The sequence below is a fragment of the Protomyctophum parallelum genome, assembly GCF_964188405.1.
Source record: "Protomyctophum parallelum genome assembly, chromosome: 2".
NCBI lineage: Eukaryota > Metazoa > Chordata > Actinopteri > Myctophiformes > Myctophidae > Protomyctophum > Protomyctophum parallelum.
Window position 1 is genome coordinate 44,232,971 of NC_139699.1, and position 23,766 is coordinate 44,256,736.

Here is a 23,766-nt window from a genome sequence, read left to right on the forward strand (position 1 = left end):
ATTGCAATGGCTCTCCCCATTCTCCCCTAAATGACTGTCTACCCCCATCTGAAATATATTTTTGTGTGAGCTGCTTGCAACCTGAGTTGTTTGTAATGTTTGTAATGATAGTAAACACAAACATTGTCCTAACACAAACATTAAATGCCATTGATAATGAATGGTCAGTTTCTAGTGTTTATCCCAACACAAACATTAAATGCCATTGATAATGAATGGTCAGTTTCTAGTGTTTATCCCAACACAAACATTAAATGCCATTGATAATGAATGGTCAGTTTCTAGTGTTTATCCCAACACAAACATTAAATGCCATTGATAATGAATGGTCAGTCTCTAGTGTTTATCCCAACACAAACATTAAATGCCATTGATAATGAATGGTCAGTTTCTAGTGTTTATCCCAACACAAACATTAAATGCCATTGATAATGAATGGTCAGTTTCTAGTGTTTATACCAACACAAACATTAAATACCATTGATAATGGATGGTCAGTTTCTAGTGTTTATCCTAACACAAACATTAAATGCCATTGATAATGAATGGACAGTTTCTAGTGTTTATCCCAACACAAACATTAAATGCCATTGGCCAGTTTCAAGATGAGTGTTGAAATAAAGCCACTGTTGGACTTCATTTCTTTGTAGGCATTTTGAAAAGCATGTTGTACTTTTTACTTGTACTTGTACTTTGTAATTTTTACTTTTATACTTAAGTACATTTTACACCGGGTACTTTTTGTACTTAAGTACATTTAATTTGAGGTACTTTTGTACTTTTACTTAAGTAACTTTCTCAATGGGTACTTTGTACTTTTACTTAAGTAATTTTCAAGTAGAGAATCAGTACTTCTACTTAAGTAAAATATGTTTGTACTTTTTCCACCACTGGGCACATGCAAAGTGTTTGATAGCCTTCGGAAAAAAAGCCGTGCCCGGCCCCGCAGCAACACAGCCTTCGGGGGGAGAGGCTGATGATGAAGACGCCGCCGACAACGAGGCTGCTGGTTCACTTTCCCCAGGCTAGTAACATTAGATATTACTCATTTCTACTGAGCTTTTTATTATACTTTATTGTTTAACTGTTTATGGTGTTAATTTAGAACGCCAATGACTCGACGTCTGTCTGTGACAGTCTGTCTGATATTTTATGAATCACGTTAACAGTAACTAGAGCCATGAATAAAACAATCATTTTTCTCTGCACTTCTCTGCACAAATTACTAGCAGTAGCAAATCAACTGCTTTTAAATTGGCTCTAAATTAATCGTTCATGAATATAATGTTATATTTTGTCTATAGGAAATACAGAAAAGGTGAGCACCACCAGTGCATCAACTCCATTCACCCAAGCAGCAGCTGGGAGGATGACGAAAGAGAGGACTGAAGAAATTCACCGTGCTGTTACGAAGTTCATTGTGATGGATGCACATGCATTTACGACTGTGGAGAGCCCACACTTTAGGTGCATATTTGTGCATGTACAAATTGCAATGATGTGGTGGTGGTGGTGAAGTTTAAATAATAATTGTACATGTTGTAATACTCTACTGTGTGTGTGTGTGTGTGTGTGTGTGTGTGTGTGTGTGTGTGTGTGTGTGTGTGTGTGTGTGTGTGTGTTTGTTATTTCATTTCAGAACTGATTCATGAGCTGGTGCTTGATGTGAAAACCCGCTGGAACTCTACCTACTTGATGATCGAAAGGTTCATAGAGCAATACCCAGCCGTCCAAGCAACAGTTCTGGATCAAAGAGTTAAAAAGGGAGCAGAGAAGTGAGTATAGCATTTAAAAAATAATTATATATATATATATATTGTGGGGTCTCGCGAGCGACACCCCGCGATGGTAAGTGCGTTGCCAGGGCAACCAGACAAGCTGTCAGACAGAAGACGCCTCGGATCGTAAGACACGCCCTCGGCCGCCTAATAGGGGAGGTCTACGTCCCGAACCTCCTCCTCCACCAGATTGAGCTGATGGACGGACCGCGCCCAAACCAGCAAGCGGCCACACCCGGCGTATAAAAGGAAGACTTAGTAGTCGGTCTGACAGCGGCTGGTTCACACACACAAGCGCTCACGGAGGCACGCACGCACAAACCGTCGGGGGGTAAGCAGACACACACGCTCTCACCAAACACACACACTCCTGTGTATATATCTCTGCATGCCTTAACTGTCACTCTCCCCGTCACAGGCTTTCAGGATCGGGCCAGGGAATGTCCGCGGGACAGAGACCTCGGACGACACGGATGAATGAATGAATTAGGAACGGGAGTTCCAGGAGTTCACAGTTATCGCGACGCAACAGGGGGGCAGCCCTGCCACAGCGAAGACAACTGGAACCCATACTAAAAGGTCGGAAGGAAACCTATTTAATTCCACACAGACTATTCTTCGAGGACTGCCTAGCAAGCAGGCTCTCGTTGTATTGAACGCCGGTGGGCTAAACGGCAGGTGCACGCTCGGAGCTGAACCCGCTACAGTAAAGGCTAAATACTGACGACGTCACGAAGCAAGGCTCCGCCGTCATATTATTATTATTCTTATCGTTTCTTATTATAACGAGCCCTCCAGTGTGGAGTCGTGCCGTAAGAAGAAGACTGTATAATTTAAGTTGAAACTAACGGATGTTTCTCACCCTACTCCAGGCGATCGAAGGAATCCTGTGAAGCCAATAATACTGTACGCTTGTGAATGCTACCCAGAGACGGATGTCGAGCGTCTCATTGTGATCTAACTGTCATAATCAACCTTCTTGCTAATAAACAGCGTTTTGAAGTGCTGCAATACCCTGTTCTGCCTGTTCATTACCCACCTAGACTCCACATTATATACATACACACATTTATAATGTATTCATTGTAAATATGATTTCCCTAACCATTTCAACATTATGTACAATATACTGCATTTTTGGTAGATTGGACAGAATCACAGATGATGACTTGAGGAAAGCACAGGAGTTCACCAAGCTTATGGGAATCCTCTACACCTGCACCCTGGCTGCATCGAGCGAGAACATGCCAACATGTGGGCAAATTCTTCCCATTCTGAAGAAACTGGAGGCTCACTTTGCAGTAAAGGATGGAGACTCCACCTTTGCCATCACTATTAAGGAGAAGGTGTGGACTGATCTCTCAAAGCGCTACAAGGTATTCAAATGGATCAAATTAAATACAATTGGCCTTCTTGTAAATGAATAGTATTACTTTACAAAGTTATACTGTGCATCTATTCTGTTGTTGTGTGATTTATAGGATGTTGACATATCAGAATGTCTGGAGGAGGCCACTTCAATGGACCCAAGATTTAAGTTTAAAGTGGACAACGATGAAGTCTGGGCCCGGCTCAAGACGGCAGCAGTGAAGATTGCGAGTCCAGACGAGGCTGAGCACCAGGTAAAAAATGAAATAAAGGTAAACGAGTGGCAACAAGGTACCGTCTAATAGCCGTCAGCCTAAAGTGAACAAATTTGTATTTTAGCTGCCAGTGGCAGGCGGACAAGAGGACGGTGCAGCAGAGAGTGAGACCACCACACAGGGCCAGAGCACTGTTTCTGATCAGATTGACACGGACGAGGAAGGGGAAGAGGAGATTGATGAGGTAAGGATTAACAACATTTTCATTTTCTTGGGAACACTTTCTGGTCATATCATATCAAAATCATCACCAACAGGAGGATGTTTTGTCTATTGATATTTCAGACACAAGAGTCAGCAGCATCCCTGTCCTCAGATCAAGAAGAAGAAAATATCACCCCTAGAAGAGCTCTTTGAAGAGGAAGAGAAAGCTGTTAGAAGGGAAGCTGAGACCATGCGCCCCCTGTCATATTCTGAGAGAGCAGAAATAGAAAAAAATCACTACAGGAACCTGGCCCCTCTGGCCATTGGCACAAACCCTGCTGCTTGGTGGTGGAAGAGTAGGCACTCCCTCCCCATGCTGTATGATTTGTCTGCAACATATTTGTGTGTACAAGCATCATCAACACCATCAGAGAGAGTGTTTTCAGTTGCGGGAGACACTATTAGCGAGGAGAGGTGTAGGATTCGTCCAGAAGTAGCAGATAAGCTAATTTTCCTGCAAAAGAACTGTTAGAAGTTGCATGCTCTCAGGCCTAAAGCCTAAATGAATTCAAAAGTAGTGCCTTACTGTGCCTACCTCATTTTCCTGAAAATACTTTTACTTTTACTTACGTTTACTGAAATATCTGCCAGTGCAGTCAGTGCCTACTAGTGCAGTAGTGCAAATGTTGTTTACTGTTTACTTGCCTAGCCTACACCTTACAATTTACAATTTAGGCATTTAGCAGACGCTCTTAATCCAGAGCGACTTACATTTAAGCAAGAACAAAATCATGGGAATACATCACATAAAAGCATTTATCATGAAACATGCGTAAGCTAAGAAGGTAACAGCGGAATATCTATATGATGAAACTATACATACACTATACATAATAAACTATACATATTCACTACTATGCTATACATATGTACTATGGCGTGCTATGACTATATACAATACAATTATAGTGCTGTCTACATAACATGCTATAAGTCTGTGTCAAATGCTATCTAAGCCAACATAAATGCTATCTAAGGGGTTAGGGTAAGTGCTATGGGCCATGATGGAGTCTGAAAAGGTGGGTTTTCAGGCTACGGCGGAAGATTGGGAGTGATGCTGCAGTTCTGACTGCAATGGGAAGTGCATTCCACAGTTTTGGAGCCAGAAGGGAGAAGAGTTTGGGACGTGTGGAGCGTTGTCCCGTTGTATCTAAACATGCATAATTGTATTTGTAACTGTATGTTCATTACAGTATGTTAATTTAAACAAGAGGATACTGTGTCTGTGAGACAAACTCTTAAAAAAAAAGTGCTTACTTGAAAGATATGCTACTAGTGCAGTAGTGCTGTCTGCCTACCTCATAATTGTAAAGTACAATTGCTTTTTTCTGTGCAATAAAGTGGCTTTGTATTATTGAATTTGTGTTTATTATGCACTACTATAATACAAGTATAATGTATGTCAGAAAAAAGGGGAAAAAAGATATATTGGGATCCGTTAAGGGAACCGTTAGGAACCGGAACCGTTAAGAGGGATCCGGGAAGGATCCGGAACCGTTAAAATCCTAACGAATCCAAACCCTAGTACAAGTTGGACACCAGCACAATGGTCTGGACTTTAATTAACACCAGAGGAACTCCACCTCCTGCTTCACACCACCATGAAGGCCACCATCGTCAGGACAAAGATGTTTGTATTCGGGGGCTGGCATGGGTTCCAGGGGGTCTACACAACCATCAGAGTGTTTGACACAGAGACAAACACCTGGCTGGACACACCTTCTGCACAACTTCTACCAGAAGGACGCTGGCAGCCATGGCAACCAACGACAACAACAACAACAACCGAGACCACATTCCAGACGAAGGAACAGCAGAAAGATCAAGAAATGATGGATCAACATCTCATCCCACCTGATGGTGAGCCACCTCTCAGACCTTACTGAGATTCAAACCTCAGGAGACTCCTTCTCTCCAGACAGGCTCTCTAACCATTCAGCTAGGCATCAAACAATGACAATTGTTCCGTCCAACACAATGCAGTGGGAGCCTGTGTCTGTATGTTCCGAAACTGAACACGGTGGAACTCTCTTTATTTTATATTTATTTCTATGATCTATTTTTGAGTGGTGCAACCGCTCCTACAACAAGCAATGTCCGTGTACACCTATGTATGTACCCATGTGTGTGGCATGTGGTCATGAGCACGAGTATATGACTATAGGGTACCAGTAGGGGGCGCCAGAAACCGAGAGGGATAATGCTGCAATGTTGCCTGCTAATGAGAGAGAGCGAGCTGCACCACTCAGTTCACACAGTTGTGATTTTTTATTTAAAGGACCAAGCAGTCCTGAAAGGACTTGGCCCTTTATTGTTATTGTTAGTTTTTTTTTTTTTTTTTTTTAATAATAACCGCGAAAAAGTTGTGTTGATTTTGTACCAAAACTCCACAGCCATATACATGCTAAACACAGCCAACAATCAATGGAAATCAGACTTTGAATATAGGGGACAAATTAGCACATTCTACACCAAGCCAACCTGGGACACGAAGCAAGAGGTGTCACTGACACCCAATGGGCCATTAGACACCGGGCACAGGAAACAAAAGAGATGTTATTAGAAGAGCCTGTTTTTTTTTTTTTTTTTTTAATGGAAACAGTAAAAACTCAAATAACAAAAAAAAATATCTAGTTTTAAAGAATAGACCAAATACGTAAACCTAAATCCCAACGCTAAACCTAAACCTCACACGAGCTAGTCATAAAACCTGCCACTGGCTAATTGAGGAGCAATGGGGTGAATTAACCCTAAACCCCAATAAGGCTAAATAAACAAATCCTAAAACAATAGGGTAAACTTAAACTCAGGGATAAACTCCTTCAGATACATGGCGAATGCACTCATTCCTTGCATTGTACTTACATACGTAAGTACAATGCACTGAAGTCCCCTCAGTCAAGCCCCGCCACTCTTGGCCCTATCTCTCTCGCTCTCGCTTACTCACTGCCTTGCTCTCTCCCACAATGTTAATGTTAAGTTAGTAAAGTTACACCTATTTCATGTAAATAACATGGTAAAATGTGCAGCATTGGGAGGTAAAGGGGAGGCACTTTCATTGTGAAGGAACGACAGGATGAGGAAAGGTGTTGTTGCTAATTGTCGAGAGTAATGGCTGCGTGTGATATTGAACAGTCAAACTATTCGTATCAATATATATAAATAATTATGTCATAGGTATATGGGGGCCTCATATTTGGTCTTGAAACGGGCCTCCAGAGTCCTAAGGCCGCCCCACAGGACACTGCAATCCTGCAAGTTTGTTTATTTACCTGATTGCTGTCAGTGTTGCCTTATAGTTCACTTTAGAAAACTGCGCAAATAAGTATAGGCTAGTTCATTGCAGAGGGGTGGGCTGGCGGGGGCATCTTTGTAATTATGTCTCGAATGTCCTTAATGATTATAATGAAAATAGTAAAGTTTAGTGAAAAGCTTCGGCAGGACAACAACACATACAGCAGCATGTACATAAGAGTCACAACAACTCACGTTAGTCACCCAGAGACGACCTGCTTTGCGGCAGACTTGTAACCATAGTGATGCCGGTCTCTTAAAGCAGGGGTTCTCAACCCCTGGGTTGTGAGCCCCCAGGGGGGGGGGGTCACACTTTTGTTTTGTTTTGCCCCCAGGCGTCTTACTGCTCTATATTGTACTTGACAATAATGAAAATAATTCTAAAACCCCCAAATAATGTTGAATGAAAGAACATGAACGTCATATTATTACTCGATTTGCTTTGTTAGCTGCAGTGCAATGCAACTTTACTGCTAACATACTTTACTGCTAACATGGCATGAAATATATTCATGTTTCACGAGAATGTGCTACATGTGTTAGCTATGAGTGAATTAGCATTTTGCCAGCTAATGAATTGTTAATCATTGGTTTCATCTGCAATATAATTAAATGTGTCATGTATGATTAAAGAATGTTACTTTCGGAGCAGTATTTGGTGTTTTATTAGAGAATGCTTCAAAGCTTCAGGGAGAATTATTCTGTTGTGTAATATGTCTCGTTAAAGGTCTTGGGACACCATGTGCAGTGGGGAACCCACCATATACATTACAGTACACAGTCAAATCCTTACTTAGTGTTACTATGCATTTGTTTGATATCATCAGGCGTACAGTACCGTTCTGCTATTTGTGCAGCAAAGCTTTAAATGCAGAATACATACAGTAGGATATGTTTTTAGAACACAATATACCGCAATTATGTTCTCACATCAAAACAATGGGATTTAGGTTCCTATAGGTGAAGTGTTCCATTAAGAGGTTTGTGTTTTACTGTAGGCTACATTGTTTACATCACTCTTATTTTTAAGTATATCTATTTGTTATTCTATATTATTCTTTTCCTCAGTTGGTCATTAACCCATTTTGGGCGGGAACCCCTTTTGGTGTTTTAAAGCATTATGTTATACTTTAGCTATTGGAAAATAGCAGATCTACAAGTTCATAGCGTGGCACCGAGTGGCGCGCTATGAGTTTGTACGGTAGGTCTGCTATCTTTGAATATATATATATATATACTATTGAAATAAAATAAAAACATCAGCACTGCAGAAATGTTTCCCAAACCTATTTTTATATGAGCTGCTGGTCCAACCCGACACGTCTGCAGGCACTTTGTTAACATTAAGTACTATACTTTGTACAAACCGATGCAAATTTTCATGAAGAAGTACAATTATGTTAACTGTTGAGATGCATATTTAATCAGCTCTAATGTTTAATCATGTACATCGTGACGTGGACTATAACAAAGTGATACTTCTAATCTCAGTCATAGCAATGATTGTATAGCAGGAATAAAAGTATAGCACAGTGTATTGTTTTAAATGGAGCCTTATTTATGAGCCAATATTGTTTCATATGTTATTGTACGGTTGCTCGGTAAACAGCAGAGGTGGTGTGTAATCATCTCTACAACATAACCTGAATAACTCCAGTCATGTTAGCTCTCTGCTGGCATTAATCAGAGCCTGGTGTATTAACCCATTTTGACCTATAAGTTTGATTCTACAAATGTCTTCTAAAACACGACCGTTTTTCTGAAAAACCTCATGTTTCTGTCAGTGGTGCTCAAACACTTTCATGTCAAGGACCCCCAAAAATATATGTAATTGGCCGCCGACCCCCGATCTGAAAATATGTTGTTCCAGGGACCCCCCCCCAGAAGCAAAGATTTGAGTTAAAAACATTCGCTCTGAAAGAATATATATTCAAAGATTTGCGCCACATTTTCACGATTTTTCAAAAATAGCAGACCTACAAGCTACAAGCTTGTAGATCTGCTATTTTTCAATAGCTAAAGTATGACACAATGCTATAAACACCAAGAGGGGTTTCCCGCCCAAAATGGATTAATGAGCGTGCGGCAGCCAGCTAATTACACCCATAGATTCTGCAGCAGCCCATTAAATATACAAATGACAGAATTAAAGAGCCCAGCCTCTCCTGATTAATCTTTAAATGGAGAAAAACTAATGATGTCTGCACAAACTTTCCCTTCACACCACACTTCTCCCCCTCTCTCTCCTCTCCACGCAGACGGCCTGGCAATCAATCAAATTAATTAAGGAAAAATCATTTGTATCATTTAACATTTCCCTTTTTTTTTTCCTCCCCCCCTGTTCAGCCCTGCTGTATAGTGCTGCCCTGTCGACGTACGTATGGCGTTCTGTAACAGTGAACTGTACTTCTATTGTACTGTAGTAAAATAAGTACTGTGCACAGAAAACCCCTTAGCGCTCATCTAAAAAGAGTATACAAATGGATTTTAACTGCGTAGTACTCTCTCTCTATATAACTGTTGTACATAGCCACCAGCCTCTAATGTTTCTTTTAATTTCCCCAGCTCTTTCTTCAGTCTGCATCTGTGACGTTCCATATCATGTTCATTTATAGTTTGGGCTTCAATCAAATGCATCTGGAGACAGTATAGCAGGAATGTGAGCAGCTCATCAGTGAACCAATGAGGTGAGAGGGGGGCGCTCCCGTCATCTGCAAATTTATAAAATGGACTGTTCATATTATTAACCCATTTTGGACTGAAGTCGATAAAAGAAAAGGCTTCTAAATACTAACATTTTTCTGAAAAACCCATGTTTCTATGTCAGTGGTGTCATGTCAAGGACCCCTATGTTTCTCCTATGTTTTTTATTTTCTTATTTTATATTTTATTTTACTATGTTTTATTTTAAGTTAGTGTTTGTAACAATTGTAAGTATTGCCTTTGTTAAATGTTTGTCTGTGTCGACCCCAGGAAGACTAGCTTTTGTCAAGGCAAAAGCTAATGGGGATGCTTATAAACAATAAACAACAATAAACAATAAACCCCCAGATTTATCTGTATTTGTTCCAGGGACCTCCCAGAAGGCCTCCCAGTTCGCGCCGAAATACAGTATATATTCAAAGACTTGCGTCACATTTTCACGACTTTAAAAAAATAGCAGACCTACAAGCTCGTAGCGCGCCGCTCAGTGGCGCGCTAGCTTGAAGATCTGCTATTTTCCAATAGCTAAAGTAGAACATAATGCTTACAAGACCAACAGGGGTCCCCGCCCAAAATGGGTTAAAACATCAAATTTTACGAAGGGGTATAAGAAGAGATACTTTGATCCAAGCAACGTATATGAGGGGACTCCTTCTTTCAAAGCTCAACAATGAGCGCCAGCCTCCTCATATACTGTACGCCATTACAGACGGGTGAATGGAGTCGTATGTAATTATGGAAACAAGCACTCAGAGGATATTTATAATTTAACATTGACTGCATGAGGATATATAGCCTCTTTTGATCCAAATGAAGATTCACTGGAGGAAACGCTATGCGTGACCTCAAAATGTTCTAGATTAATTTAGCAGAGAGGGAAACATTATCATAGATGCATTCCGTTTATGAAATTATAAGCACTCGCGCAGCGTTCATATTATAATAATTGTGGATGGAAAAACGCGCTATATTTAATATAAACTAAGATTTAGCATGAGGGACTAAATGGTCTAATGTTGTGTATTTATGGAAGCAGGCACTCAGGTTGTTCACGTCGTAACGTTAATTTTGCATGATAAAAAACCCTGGCTTGATCCGAGCTGAGACTTAACATAGAGAATATTGACCCCACTCAAAGACAAGTGCCCTTAATTCACATGTTGAGGAAAGGAGAAAGCCTTGCGGAAAGAACATAAAATGAACCAATTATGGAAAACACCTCATTATTAATATTCCCACAACGCTGCATTATGTTTGACGGAGAGAAATGATGATCCTCTGCCGTTTCCTGCAGAAACCTGGATCTCCTGAAACATCGACTCCCGCCGTCAAAAGGGAAGCCTCGTATCTCCCAGGAGTCGACTTTATATACGAGTTAATATCGAAGACTTTTTACTTTTCACAAAGAAATTCCAAACGTACGTTTTGAATACGTCTCGGGGAGCGGTGGACCTTGAAACCTCGCCGGAGAGGAGACCACGCAACGCTAAAACCGTGGTCTAATAAAGCGGAATTCCAATATTTAACCCATTCTGACCTGAGATCAGATTCAAAAAATGTCTTCTACATCCTGACAGTTTTCATTCTGACCTGAGATCAGATTCTAAAAATGTCAGTCGCTCTTCGATTTTTCAAAAATAGCAGACCTACAAGCTCGTAGCGCGCCACTCTGAGGTGCGCTATGAGCTTGTAGATCTGCTATTTTTCAATAGCTAAAGCATAACATAATGCTAACACCAAAATGGGTTCCCGCGCAAAATGGGTTAATTCACTTTACTTACGAGGTATTTGCACCGAACGTCGGCCATTGACGAGTCTGTTCTCTGTGATCAATCGGCTCTCGGGGGACATTACACTGCATTACATTTATAATCCGATTTAGCTTTGATTTGTTCGCTGTTGCGTGAGCTTCGATGGGAATAATTGTCTGTGGATGATGCTATTAGTATTGACGCCGGCGAAAGGGCGATGGTTTTGAGGACCGCCGACACATTGATGGTCCTGAATGGATCCGGTCTCAAAGCGATCGTCTGATCCATTACCCTTTATGAAGGAGGAGAGGAAACACACTCCCTCCAGGATGAAAAATCCTTATCTTTATATCGGGATAAAAACACAGTGTTTTGTTCTTAATTGAGTGGCCCATTATCCTTAATGGAATCATCTTATTTCACGTTTAGACACAAATGCCGCTTTCTGGGCAGATAAGTGTGCTTTTTAAATTAGCATTACTTTGATTTATTTGCCCTTCGTTTTTGTCTCACTGTTCTACTTATGTATTTGTCTCGGTGTAATATTGTCTCCATAAAACAGTTATTGTATTGACCAAAATTTGATTGTACCGTTTACCAGTTTATTTTGAAAATATAAATTCAAAGATCACGGGGGAAAACAGGAAGTTTGTCCGGTACAACCAGTAAAATCAGTTTGTCAGTGTTTGCCTCTGAGAATCTCCATTCAGAGCAACACAGTATAGCTTTCATAGAGATTGATGAAATTAGAACACAATCATACAAAAATTACCATTAATACTGAATGATATATGTAAATATAAGTTATTCTCCCACATCACCCCTCCCTGCTTGGTTTCGCTCCCTCGACCACGGCCAACGGTGTTCGCATAGACACTCGACAAGCCCCACGCACCACGGTGGAATCACACTCCAAGACTACAAGCCCCACGCACCACGGTGGAATCACACTCCAAGACTACAAGCCCCACGCACCACGGTGGAATCACACTCCAAGACTACAAGCCCCACGCACCACGATGGAATCACACTCCAAGACTACAAGCCCCACGCACCACGGTGGAATCACACTCCAAGACTACAAGCCCCACGCACCACGGTGGAATCACACTCCAAGACTACAAGCCCCACGCACCACGGTGGAATCACACTCCAAGACTACAAGCCCCACGCACCACGGTGGAATCACACTCCAAGACTACAAGCCCCACGCACCACGGTGGAATCACACTCCAAGACTACAAGCCCCACGCACCACGGTGGAATCACACTCCAAGACTACAAGCCCCACGCACCACGGTGGAATCACACTCCAAGACTACAAGCCCCACGCACCACGGTGGAATCACACTCCAAGACTACAAGCCCCACGCACCACGGTGGAATCACACTCCAAGACTCGGCGGTGGTGCGCTGGTACAGTACCCCTGCTGCGCCACCAGGGGGTACACATGGCATTATTGACGTCTAAAGACGTCTATAGAAGAACACATGCACACGCACACACACATGCCTACGTTTGTTTGTGAGGGAATTTAGCAAATCTGTAAATCTGTGAGAGTTGCAGGTCTGTGTGTGTGTGTGTGTGTGTGTGTGTGTGTGTGTGAGAGAGAGAGAGAGAGAGAGACGCGTCAGACATTCCATTCAATGTAACAGCAGAACAAGGAGAGATTTCTTTAAAAAATCATAACTTCTGGCCCAGGCCGTAGCGTAACGGTCTGGGCACCGGACTGGTGATCCAGTCGCGGTGTGCCGCGGGTTCGACTCCCGGACCCGACACGGCCTTTACCGCATGTCATCCCCCCATCTCTCTCCCGTTTCCTGTCAGCCTACTTTCTATCCCTTAAAAAAAACCAATAAAGGCGTAAGCCACAAAAGAATATCTTAAAAAAAAAAAGAAATCATAACTTCTGACAGGAATGCACTAGAAACTTACATACACTTTTTTTTACATGCTCATATCGCATTCTCGCCGAGATATATTTTCAAGTTAATAAAAAAGGATATTTTTTTTTTTTTTTAATAAAAATAATATAAAAAAACGAATGGTTCAAGCCCATTAACTAAGATTCGAGTGCCAACCCTAACGAGCGAACATTCGAACCTTGAATGTTTGGGGACAGCCTTAGTGTGTGTGTGTGTGCGTGCGTGTGCGTGTGCACTGCTCACCTGTGAAGTCGGCGTTGACGGGCAGCGTGTCGTTGGGGAACCGGTAGTAAGCACTGCCAGGGAACCTGGTTCCCCTGACGACGGGGTCACGGGGGTCGGAGAGAGAGACGTCCGTTCGCTCCACCTGATCAAATCAATAGCCGTGATCAATATTATGGCCGCCACCGCGTGTATCTTAATGTAGCTGGCTTCCTCTGAAAGCGGCCCGTCGCTTTGTAGCTGCCAGTGTGAACAGCGGCATAACCGTCACATCGATACGTTTCAATTTCCGACACGAGGCAGTCTTATGAAGACATTATATCATAATTATGAAGTCATCATATGAAGACATGGAAGGGCTAAGCAGTCCGACAGACAGCACCGTCAACATTATACGTATTCGTTCATATTTCATACAGTCATTATCACATTGCAATTCATATGTGATCAGATTTGACTGAGGGTGTGTCAAATCACCAGCTTTTCACCAGAGGAGAAAAATTTGAATTTATTTATTTTTTATCCAAAATGAGTTAATAGCACAGGCAGACTCTTCACATACTAGACTAGAGCATGTCTGAAATTAAGTGTCGGAGCTGAAATCGACATGTAAATGTGAAATAAATGCTTAAACATGTAGCTATAGGTGTAATGTTAGAGTCCACAGAAGTGAACCTTTCAAGCCTGTTTTCTCAACTCGCTTGTTTTCTGCAAGACATTACTCTATAAGCCATATCTCCAAAACTGGTGGGTCAAACTGAACAACCAATATGTCAATTTGAAGCTACGATTCCATGCTTTCATATGACGTGAAAAAAAGAAAATTGTAGTACTGTAGTGTATGCCAAGACATAAAGAGGGAGAGAAACAGCCAGACACACACCCACCTGGTAGATGGGTGGTGGTCCGTTGGGTTGGGTTGGAGGGTCCCAGTGGATGTACATGGTGGTGTCATTGAACGGATGTAGTATGGGTGGAGACAGGCCTGATGGAGCTGAGAGAGAGAGAGAGAGAACGAGGAGAAAGATTTCATTACAAAATCCTATAATAAAATAATAATCCTAAAATAATTCATAGCAGTGAGAGACTACAGGCTATTACAACATGTGACAAAACGATAAATCATAACAAGGTGTTACCGTAATAAAAACTCATCCGTCTACTAGCGGCTACAATATGTAATTACACAAACTCACTTGAGGGTGCAAACCATGCACCCAAAACGCACCCAAATGCACCCAAATGTCATGGAAATCCACCCATCCGTTCTTGATTTGGATACTGACATTTAAGGCTAAACTAATGAAACGGGTCATATTTGATAAGTAATAACCAACGATATTTGATAAACTTAGTGGAAAATGCAGAATTTCGAAAACTACAAACTCACACGTCAGTCTGTAAATACTTCATTCAACTAGAGCTTTCATTGCTAATAGTGGGTGGAAACATTTATAGCGTTAAAATAAGAAATGTATCGTCAGGATTGGTTTATAAAGCAGGGGGTATAGATTTGTTATAGCGACTGTTCTAGCAACTACCTGTCTAGGTCTCCATACATATCAGTCTGGCATCACAATACTAACAAACAAACTGGTTGTTTAACAAAATGTAAAAGCTTGTTTTGATTTTTCTTGGTAGATCTCGTTAGTCATCAAATGTGATACTAGTTTGAGTTTTAATATAAGCATAAAAAGTCCTTCATAAAGAAACATTAAATGATCTCTCTTGCATGCAGTCCCACTGTCACTCACCGTACATTACATTTCCCTTCACTTTAAATGACCATGTCTAGGGCAACAGATAATTTTAAAACGCTGGAAATTCTATAGCGCTATACAATAAAACTGATCTTAAGCGTGATGGTGTTGAGTGTTCTCATAATCTTCCCCAACCAACTGCTTTGCACTGTAGATTGTGTGGACACAACATACTGTAGCGCTGTGCGCCGACTTTGCACGTGGAAGTGTGTTAATATTAAAAGGAGGCAACGGTCTGGGTGCAAATCTTCCCCACTGATTCTATTATTTACACTACAAGCTCTCAAGCTGTGAGCTCCACGAGCGGCGAGCTTGTACTGTAGATTGCTATTTTTAACTATTATGTAAAACAACAAATGACTTTATATTCTGGTTAGGGGTGTTAACGATATAGTGAAAAAAACAGCATCAAGGCATTTTTTTTTACTAAATCAACTGTAGACTTATAGTCGACTAAAATCTTATGATATTTAGTCGACAACAAGTAGACTAACACTAAAACATTCCGGGTGACTAAAATGTGACTGAACCTAAATGCAAACCATTGAAGAGACGAGATGACTAAAGCTAAAATAGAGATGTTCTGCCAAAACAACACTGCTTGGAAGTATAAAGGCAAGGTGGAAGACTCCATTCTCCGTCTACGTATGTCTCCGCTGTCATCAACTTCCACAATATAGGGTTTAAGTGATTACAATTGGTGCCGGAAGTGCTTCAAAATAGGAGCTCTGGGGTGCCGGAGTTGTCTGAGCGCTTTTACTCTGAAAGCCATGAACCGGAAACAGTTTCCTAAAAAAGTTGACTTTACATCCCGATCATTTTAATTTATACGATATATGATCCAAAAAGCTTTCATATTTTGCGGGAGAGACGGATGAGGAGCATAAATGAAGCGCCAGCATATCGATCCATTCATCACCACGGAGAGCGCCCTGGATTAGGAGATACGAGTCATTCTTTCCGCCGCGCTAACATGTGAGTCAACGGCAAGCTAATAATTGCCCAGAGCGTTAGCATACGGCAAGAGAAAAGCGAACGGACAAAAAAAAAATTCTGAATATTCTTATCTCGCCCCGTATCATTGAGGATGCGCTAGGACGTCCACAGACGTCCAAGGCACCTCTCGGTTTGAATCCTTAAGACGGCCTGAGGTGTCGTATGTAAAAAATGTGTTAATAAAGAGAAAGATCACACCCGCGTGATGTAATGGTGATGTAAAACAAACGGTGCCAACACAAACATTAAACGCCATTAACAATAAAGAGACAATATGACGTAATGAAAGTGAGGGGACAATATGACGTACATTTTCCCTTCATTGTCAATGGTGTTTTTAAAACAAGCATTGAACTTAAAACAAACAAAATTAAACCTGCATATAGGAGGCAGCTATAGCGCAACAGAGATAAATGACCTGGCGACCATGCCGATGTGTAAGGATAGAGAGAACATGGAAAGATGGAGAGATTGTTATACGCTGTGAAGGATGTGTGTGCATTAAGAGGTATTCCAACCGTGAGTGTGTGTGTGATGCAAAAAAGCTGGCTAAATACTGTTCTGTCTCAGCTACTATGGGCAGTCTGTCTGTCTGGAGAAGGCGTTGTTTCATTTATCCCTAGGTGGCTTAAAAAACCCAAAACAAACATCCTGCCTAGTAGTGTCAAGTAATAGTATGTCAACAATGTGCTATATATATTTTTTCTCTTCTTTTCCCTCTGTGTGTTAAGCAGCATGTGCAGCAGCTATATCTGGTTGGACCATATAATGTATAACCTAATTCTGATCAGTGTTTGGGTCTATTGTATTACGCCTCTTGTGCAGATCCAAATAAAAGAAATCAAATGTGTGCGTGTACAGTAAATGGTCTGTAGCAGAAGTAAATCTCTCTCTCTCTCTCTCTCTGTGAGCCTAATAGAGCTCTTAAATAGGAAGTGGACAGCTTGTGTTGAACAGCTCATCTCAGCACATCAAACCATAAATTACAGCCAATCGATGGCACACAAGTCTATTGAAATGGAGCTATCCTGTCATGGAAAACATTCGCTATTACACGCACGCACACACACGCGCACACGCACAGTAGTTCAGCCATATGTGTGTGCATAGTGCATACCGTCAGACTTAAAGTATAATACAAGAGTTCACACAACTGAATGCACAGATCATCAACAAACTCGCGCTGCAGAGGCTTTGGAATAATGCAATTTAAAGTAAACTAGAAATGCACTCTGTTGAGAGCCTACTTGTGCGTTGCACACTAGTATAGGTCATAAATGGCCTACTAGTGCGCAAGCAGAGCTCACAATTAGTACTGTCGACCGCTACAAACTTTCAAATCTCAGCCTGTTGATCTGACCCCCCCCCCCCCCCCCCCCCATGCCAAAGCGATAGCGCTCGCCCAGCAGTCTGCCGTCACCCAGACGGATGCGTGCACGTGACCGTCTTTACTGGTAATAATGCTAAACACCTGTTGAGTGCGTGCGTGCGTGTGTGCGTGCGTGCGTCCGTGGGTGCGTGAGAGAGAGAGAGATGGAGTGTTTAGAGACTGTGAGGTGGGATGTTAATCTGCTGTCATGTAATCTGTGTGTTTACATGTTGCTTGAGTCCCCATGTTAATCGGCTGTCATGTATTTACTACTACGTGGTCCTGAAGTGGACAAAAACAGCACGCTCACACACACGCACACGCACACACACAAGGTTAAGAGTCCAACAGAAAGGTTAATATTGGCCATCGCCATGGTGATGAAGCAGCTAAATGGTAGAACAGCAGGGGGGGGGGGGGTCAGAGAGAGAGAGAGTTAGTTTAGTGTTTTTACAGCAACCTAAGTCTTAACAGGCTCTTAACATACAGTACACCCCACACATGCACACACACACGCACACGCACACACACACACACACACACACACACACACACACACACACACACAGTTTATTGACATGGAGATCTCTAGCCGTGCATATTTCTCTCCTGAAGAAGGCCCGAGGCCAATTATGCATAAATCAATAAAGTCCCTGTTCTGTTGAGTGGTGTTACAGTGCGTGTGTGTGTGTGTGTGTGTGTGTGTGTGTGTGTGTGTGTGTGTGTGTTGTAGAACAAGCCTTTATGGATGTAAGATACATAAAACATCACCATCCCCTCCTGATTAGCCACTCACTTCATGCTCTGATCAATACACACACAATGACAGATGTGCACACACACACACACACGCACACACACACACACACACACACACGTCTGTGTTGATGTTTAAAGTGTCAGCGTAACATATAGTAGAGCATGCAGTCTTTTAACAGATGTTTGTTCTCTGAAAGCAGATGGTTCTACGTCTAATGGTCCAGCCGTGTGTGTGTGTACTGTGTGCGTGTGTGTGTGTGCGCGTGTGCGACTGAGTGATCTTCACAGTTTAATTAAATTATGTTTCTCTTCAAGACGCTCTAAGTTCAAACTGGCGTAAAGTATACAGTATGTATATGTATCACTGGGATTTGCTGACCAGTGAGCCTTTTTTTCTACCCATCACATCAAAAAACTGTTTTATATTGTTTAAAAGGATGCAGATTTTCAATCTAAATCCTGTTGTCCTCACTCCTGATATATGACAATATCAACACAGTGCGGCAGAACATATCTTGTCTTGTGTGTGTTTCTCCTCGACGTCACATCATTTCTACATGTTTTCAATCTACCTCTGTATTAGTTGTCGCTATACATGTATAGCAACGTATTTTTAAATATTTTTTAATACGATTTTGAAGGTTTGATGAAACCGTAGGTTATGTTTTTAGAAGGCGTGTTTAGATTGGCGTGCCAACGATGTGAAACAAAAGTGTTTTGCGATGTCAATAATATCCACAAACGACGTCTAATTTTGACAAGACTATTATTGATCTCCTCACATTGAGGTTGAAAAACGGTGAAGTTAGTTCCCTTTAGCTTGTGAACTGGTCCACAGACTGAATGAGCAGCACTGACAATTATGGGTAATTGTCAGTTGTCAACAGAGATTTGATGGCCATCGAATAAATATTCAACATGAATGGGTTTTGGAAAGAAACATATCATCCACATGCCATTATTATTTCTCGCAGTTAAAACAGGGGAAGTCTTTTGATTCAGATGAAATGAAATTCCCACAACGGGAAGGCGACAGCTGTGGCCGTTAAAAATACATCGGCAAAGTCATCCGGGTACAATTCACCATATTGCACCGTCCCCCGTATTACGGCCTGGAGAAGAGATGTGTTCGGAAAGATCTGAAATAAGAATGGATGCCGTGTCAACATATGTAGCCGTTAAAACATTAAAAATACATTTGAACCATGGATTCAAATATGATGGCTGCAAACCTCGTATGCTACTTTTAAGGAAATGGAACAAAAAACGCATGTTCCAATGGATCCAGTGTAGTTATTAATTACGCTATTCACAAGCTATTGTTAATAAATATAGCGGTGGCTCAGGGTCACCTGGATGGTAACCGTAAGGTTGCCTGTTCAAACCCGAGCTCCCCCAGAGTTAGTGTCGAAGTGTCCTTGAGCAAGACTCTGAACACCTAATTGCTCCTGATGTGCAGGTTGGTGCCTTGCATGGTTTCCTCTGCCATCAGTGTATGAATGTGTGTGTGAATGGGTGAATATAATGCACAATCTATGTAAAGCGCCTTGGATAAAGGCGCTAATCCAAGGCGCTATATAAATGCACCGTTTACAATTTTTTTACCATTTTACTCCATTTTATTCCATCAGCTAAATATTTATAAAACGCCAAGAACGACGTAACGACTTTCAACCAGACATCCCTATTTTGGGCAGGTAGTTATAGGCGGACATGACATAATTAAAGCATAAAGAGCAAGAATAGCCGACCTACTGTACAAGCCGACAATGCATCGCACGCACAGTCGCACACCACCATATGAAAAAGTATTTTTAAACAATAATTTGTGAAGAAAAAACCCAAAGATGAAATATGGAGATACAAGGTTTCTCCCCGACGGTGACAATATGAGCTATTGTATCACTTGTTACAAAAAACAAAAAGAAACAAGCAAAAACAAAGCGCATTCCCTTAACAGATATAGCCGATAGCAATATGTCCCAATGCTGCAATCAATGGGAGAAGTATTTATAGATGAAAGCATTTGGGTATATATTCGCACAGTAAGAGAAGAGAACATGAATGAGCAGATGGATGTTTTGGGGTCGTCTGCCTCTGTGTGTGTTTGTTCTGTACCATATGTGCCCTGGAGAATGATTTACTCATTACTGTGTACGCCTTAGTGAAGGCTGAAGACAGTCACGCAGACAGGCAGACAGGCAGACAGGCAGACAGACAGATCAAGTGAGATTATAAAGGTTTCCTCACATATGTCCGAGAGAAGAAAATTAAATAAAATGATGCGTGTTTGTGTGTGCACGTGCATGCGTCCATCACCGTGCGCTGATCAATTAGGCCTCGTCTCAGTCTCAGTGATTTGTGTGCGAGTTATTAAACAGGGCTAATTCATCCTACCTTCATTCTGGCTATAAATCTAACATAGCACCACTGTGTGTGTGTGTGTGTGTGTGTGTGTGTGTGTGTGTGTGTGTGTGTGTGTGTGTGTGTGTGTATGCGTGTGTGCTATGCCACATTTTTCTCCATGTAATTAACAGTAAATAGTTTTTACTGCAGCATGCCATGAATATCCCCTCTGCTTAACACTGAGCCTCTCAAAAACGACTGTGTGTGTGCGTGCATGCGATCAGACGTCCCTTTGACATAGAATTGGGTTCTCTCTCACTAATGCCTGGTCTATAAATGGCGTCGCACACTGAAAACAGCAGATCTACAAGCTCACAATGCATGATCTGCCATGCATGTATTGTATATAAATGGGGTGTAATGTTGCAGGATGGTTTTACTCTGCTGTGGGTGAGAAGAATAATCATCGCAGGATGAGCGCAGGATAAAAAACGACCTGAAGTCATGATACGCCATGACACTTCCATGGGTGGCAAACCTCGCAACCGGAAGTTCCATGACACTTCCATGGGTGGCAAACCTCGCAACCGGAAGTTCCATGACACTTCCATGGGTGGCAAACCTCGCAACCGGAAGTTCCATGACACTTCCATGGGTGGCAAACCTCGCAACCGGAAGTTCCATGACACTTCCATGGGTGGCAAACCTCGCAACCAGAAGTTCCATGACACTTCCATGGGTGGCAAACCTCGCAACCGGAAATTCCATGACACTTTCATGGGTGGCAAACCTCGCAACCGGAAATTCCATGACACTTCCATGGGTGGCAAACCTCACAACCGGAAATTCCATGACACTTCCATGGGTGGCAAACCTCGCAACCGGAAGTTCCATGACACTTCCATGGGTGGCAAACCTCGCACCGGAAGTTCCATGACACACATGGCAGAGAATGGAGCAGCTCGTGAACAAACATTATAATTTCTGAACAATTGAAACATTTGTCATATTATCGGTTCAGGAATATAAAATAAGTCATATCACAGGTTATTTTTTCTAATCACTTGCTCTTCGACGTGCACAGTACATCATTTTACTTGGAGGAAACGGTGGACAGTCTCGCGATACTTGGCACGTTCAGAAATGTACTTTGTGGTCTTTAAAATTACACAGTTTACACATGAAAACCAACACAGCAGACAATTAGAAAAAGTGCCCCTTGGGGCACAGGTCTCAACCAGGCCAGGTCAGGTTGTGGCCTCCTGGTGGTGCTAAAATAGGCCAATGTGAAAAGGGTGCCATTTCTTCTTACACCTTGCATGGCAATTGGATGATTTGAGGCATTTTGTTCCAAAAATATGTTTTGCAAAAATCCACCTGTTGGTGGCGCTATAACAGGTCAATGTGAAAAGGGTGGGATATATTCCTCAGCCTAGGAAAGATTTCACGTAAATTGCATGCTGAGGCTTTTTGTTCAAAATGGGCCAATCCTGCATACTTTGAAAGCCAATGTTAGCCAAATAGGATGGAATATGAAATATCGGACAGATCCGTCTTGAACACATGACTATAGAGATACTGTGTAACGATTGGTGGGATCTTTGAGGACAGAATCTGGAGGAGTAATATCAAAATGTGTTTTACAAAATTCGGCCTCCTGGTGACGCTCTAACAGGCTGTTCTGGAAAATTGGCATCGACCGAGTTAACGGTGCTGGAGATTAGCTGTATACAGACAGACGGACGCATGCAAAACATACTCTCTCCCCATGCCTTTCGGCCTGGTGGAGACAACAATATTGTGTTATGTGTCTTCTGTTATGTTCCAGAAGCGATTGCTTTACAAAGGTCTCAGTCATTCAGAAATGGTCTTTTCTTCATGAGCTGATTCTCATCGACTCCAATGCATTCCACCGAACTTCCAGGTGTAGTTCATTGACTCCCATGGCGAGACAAATCTGCCGTCTGGTCTGGGATTGCACCATAATGGATAATGACGTCGGTGTCTTTACCTTCTTGTTGTTCTAAGAAGTGATTACTGAGAAGGGTGGAGCGCCTCTTCTGTTGTTCTGTTGGAGCTGCTTCTGTGTTCAACCAATGACCCCAGTTCTCAACAGACACAGGACTGACGGTGTCGACCGATAAAGCAATGCTTTTAAGGCTGTTATCACGTTTAATGTTGAGACGGAAACAAGATTACAATGGATGCTCTGGATGCTCTGATATTCACAGGTGTGTGCGTGTGTGTGCGTGTGTACCTCCTGGCAGAGTGCGCCCCCTGCTGGGTGTGCTGGTAATGCATCCTGTGGAGGTGCAGGCCGTGACGGTGAAGTTATAGACGGCGTGTGGCTTCAGTCCTCTGACCTCATAGCCTGGTGGAGAAGATGACGACGTGCTGTACACCACCTGGACAACACACACACACACACACACATCAAACCATATATTACTGCCAATCGATGGCACATCAGTCTATTGAAATGGAGACATCCTGTCATAACATTCTCTGTGCGACAGACACGCGGGCATGCGTAAGTGCGCGCGCACACACACACACACACACACACACACACACACACACACACACACACACACACACACACACACACACACACACACACACACACACACACACACACACACACACACACACACACACACACACACACACACACACACACACACACACACACACACACACACACACACACACACACACACTGAAGCTGCGCTGTCTAAATGACCTCCTGAGGGAGGGCTGTCATGCCATCCTCATTTAAAACAGTATTATAATCAAGCAGATATGAACCCTGAAACCACACATGTGCACGCACGCACGCACACACACACACACACACACACTAATTAACTCATTAAGGTGCTGATAACAGAATCTCATTTGTGCAAGGTATTGTTGAATGTGTGTGTGTGTGTGTGTGTGTGTGTGTGTGTGTGTGTGTGAAAGAAAGAAAGTGTGAAAGAGAGAAAGAGAAAGAGGGGGGGTGAAATTATGGCC

General features: G+C 42.2%; 1 protein-coding gene across 1 annotated transcript in view; it reads right to left on the bottom strand.

The window, feature by feature from the left end:
- Positions 1 to 23,766, bottom strand: part of ush2a (Usher syndrome 2A (autosomal recessive, mild)) — a gene marked incomplete at both ends in the record, with an annotated part of 385,038 nt that overhangs the window by 248,282 nt on the left and 112,990 nt on the right. The window contains 4 exon segments of the mRNA XM_083759320.1: positions 13,543 to 13,666; positions 14,409 to 14,515; positions 22,763 to 22,834; positions 23,009 to 23,156. Of these exon segments, the coding sequence (XP_083615446.1) occupies positions 13,543 to 13,666; positions 14,409 to 14,515; positions 22,763 to 22,834; positions 23,009 to 23,156 (451 nt within the window).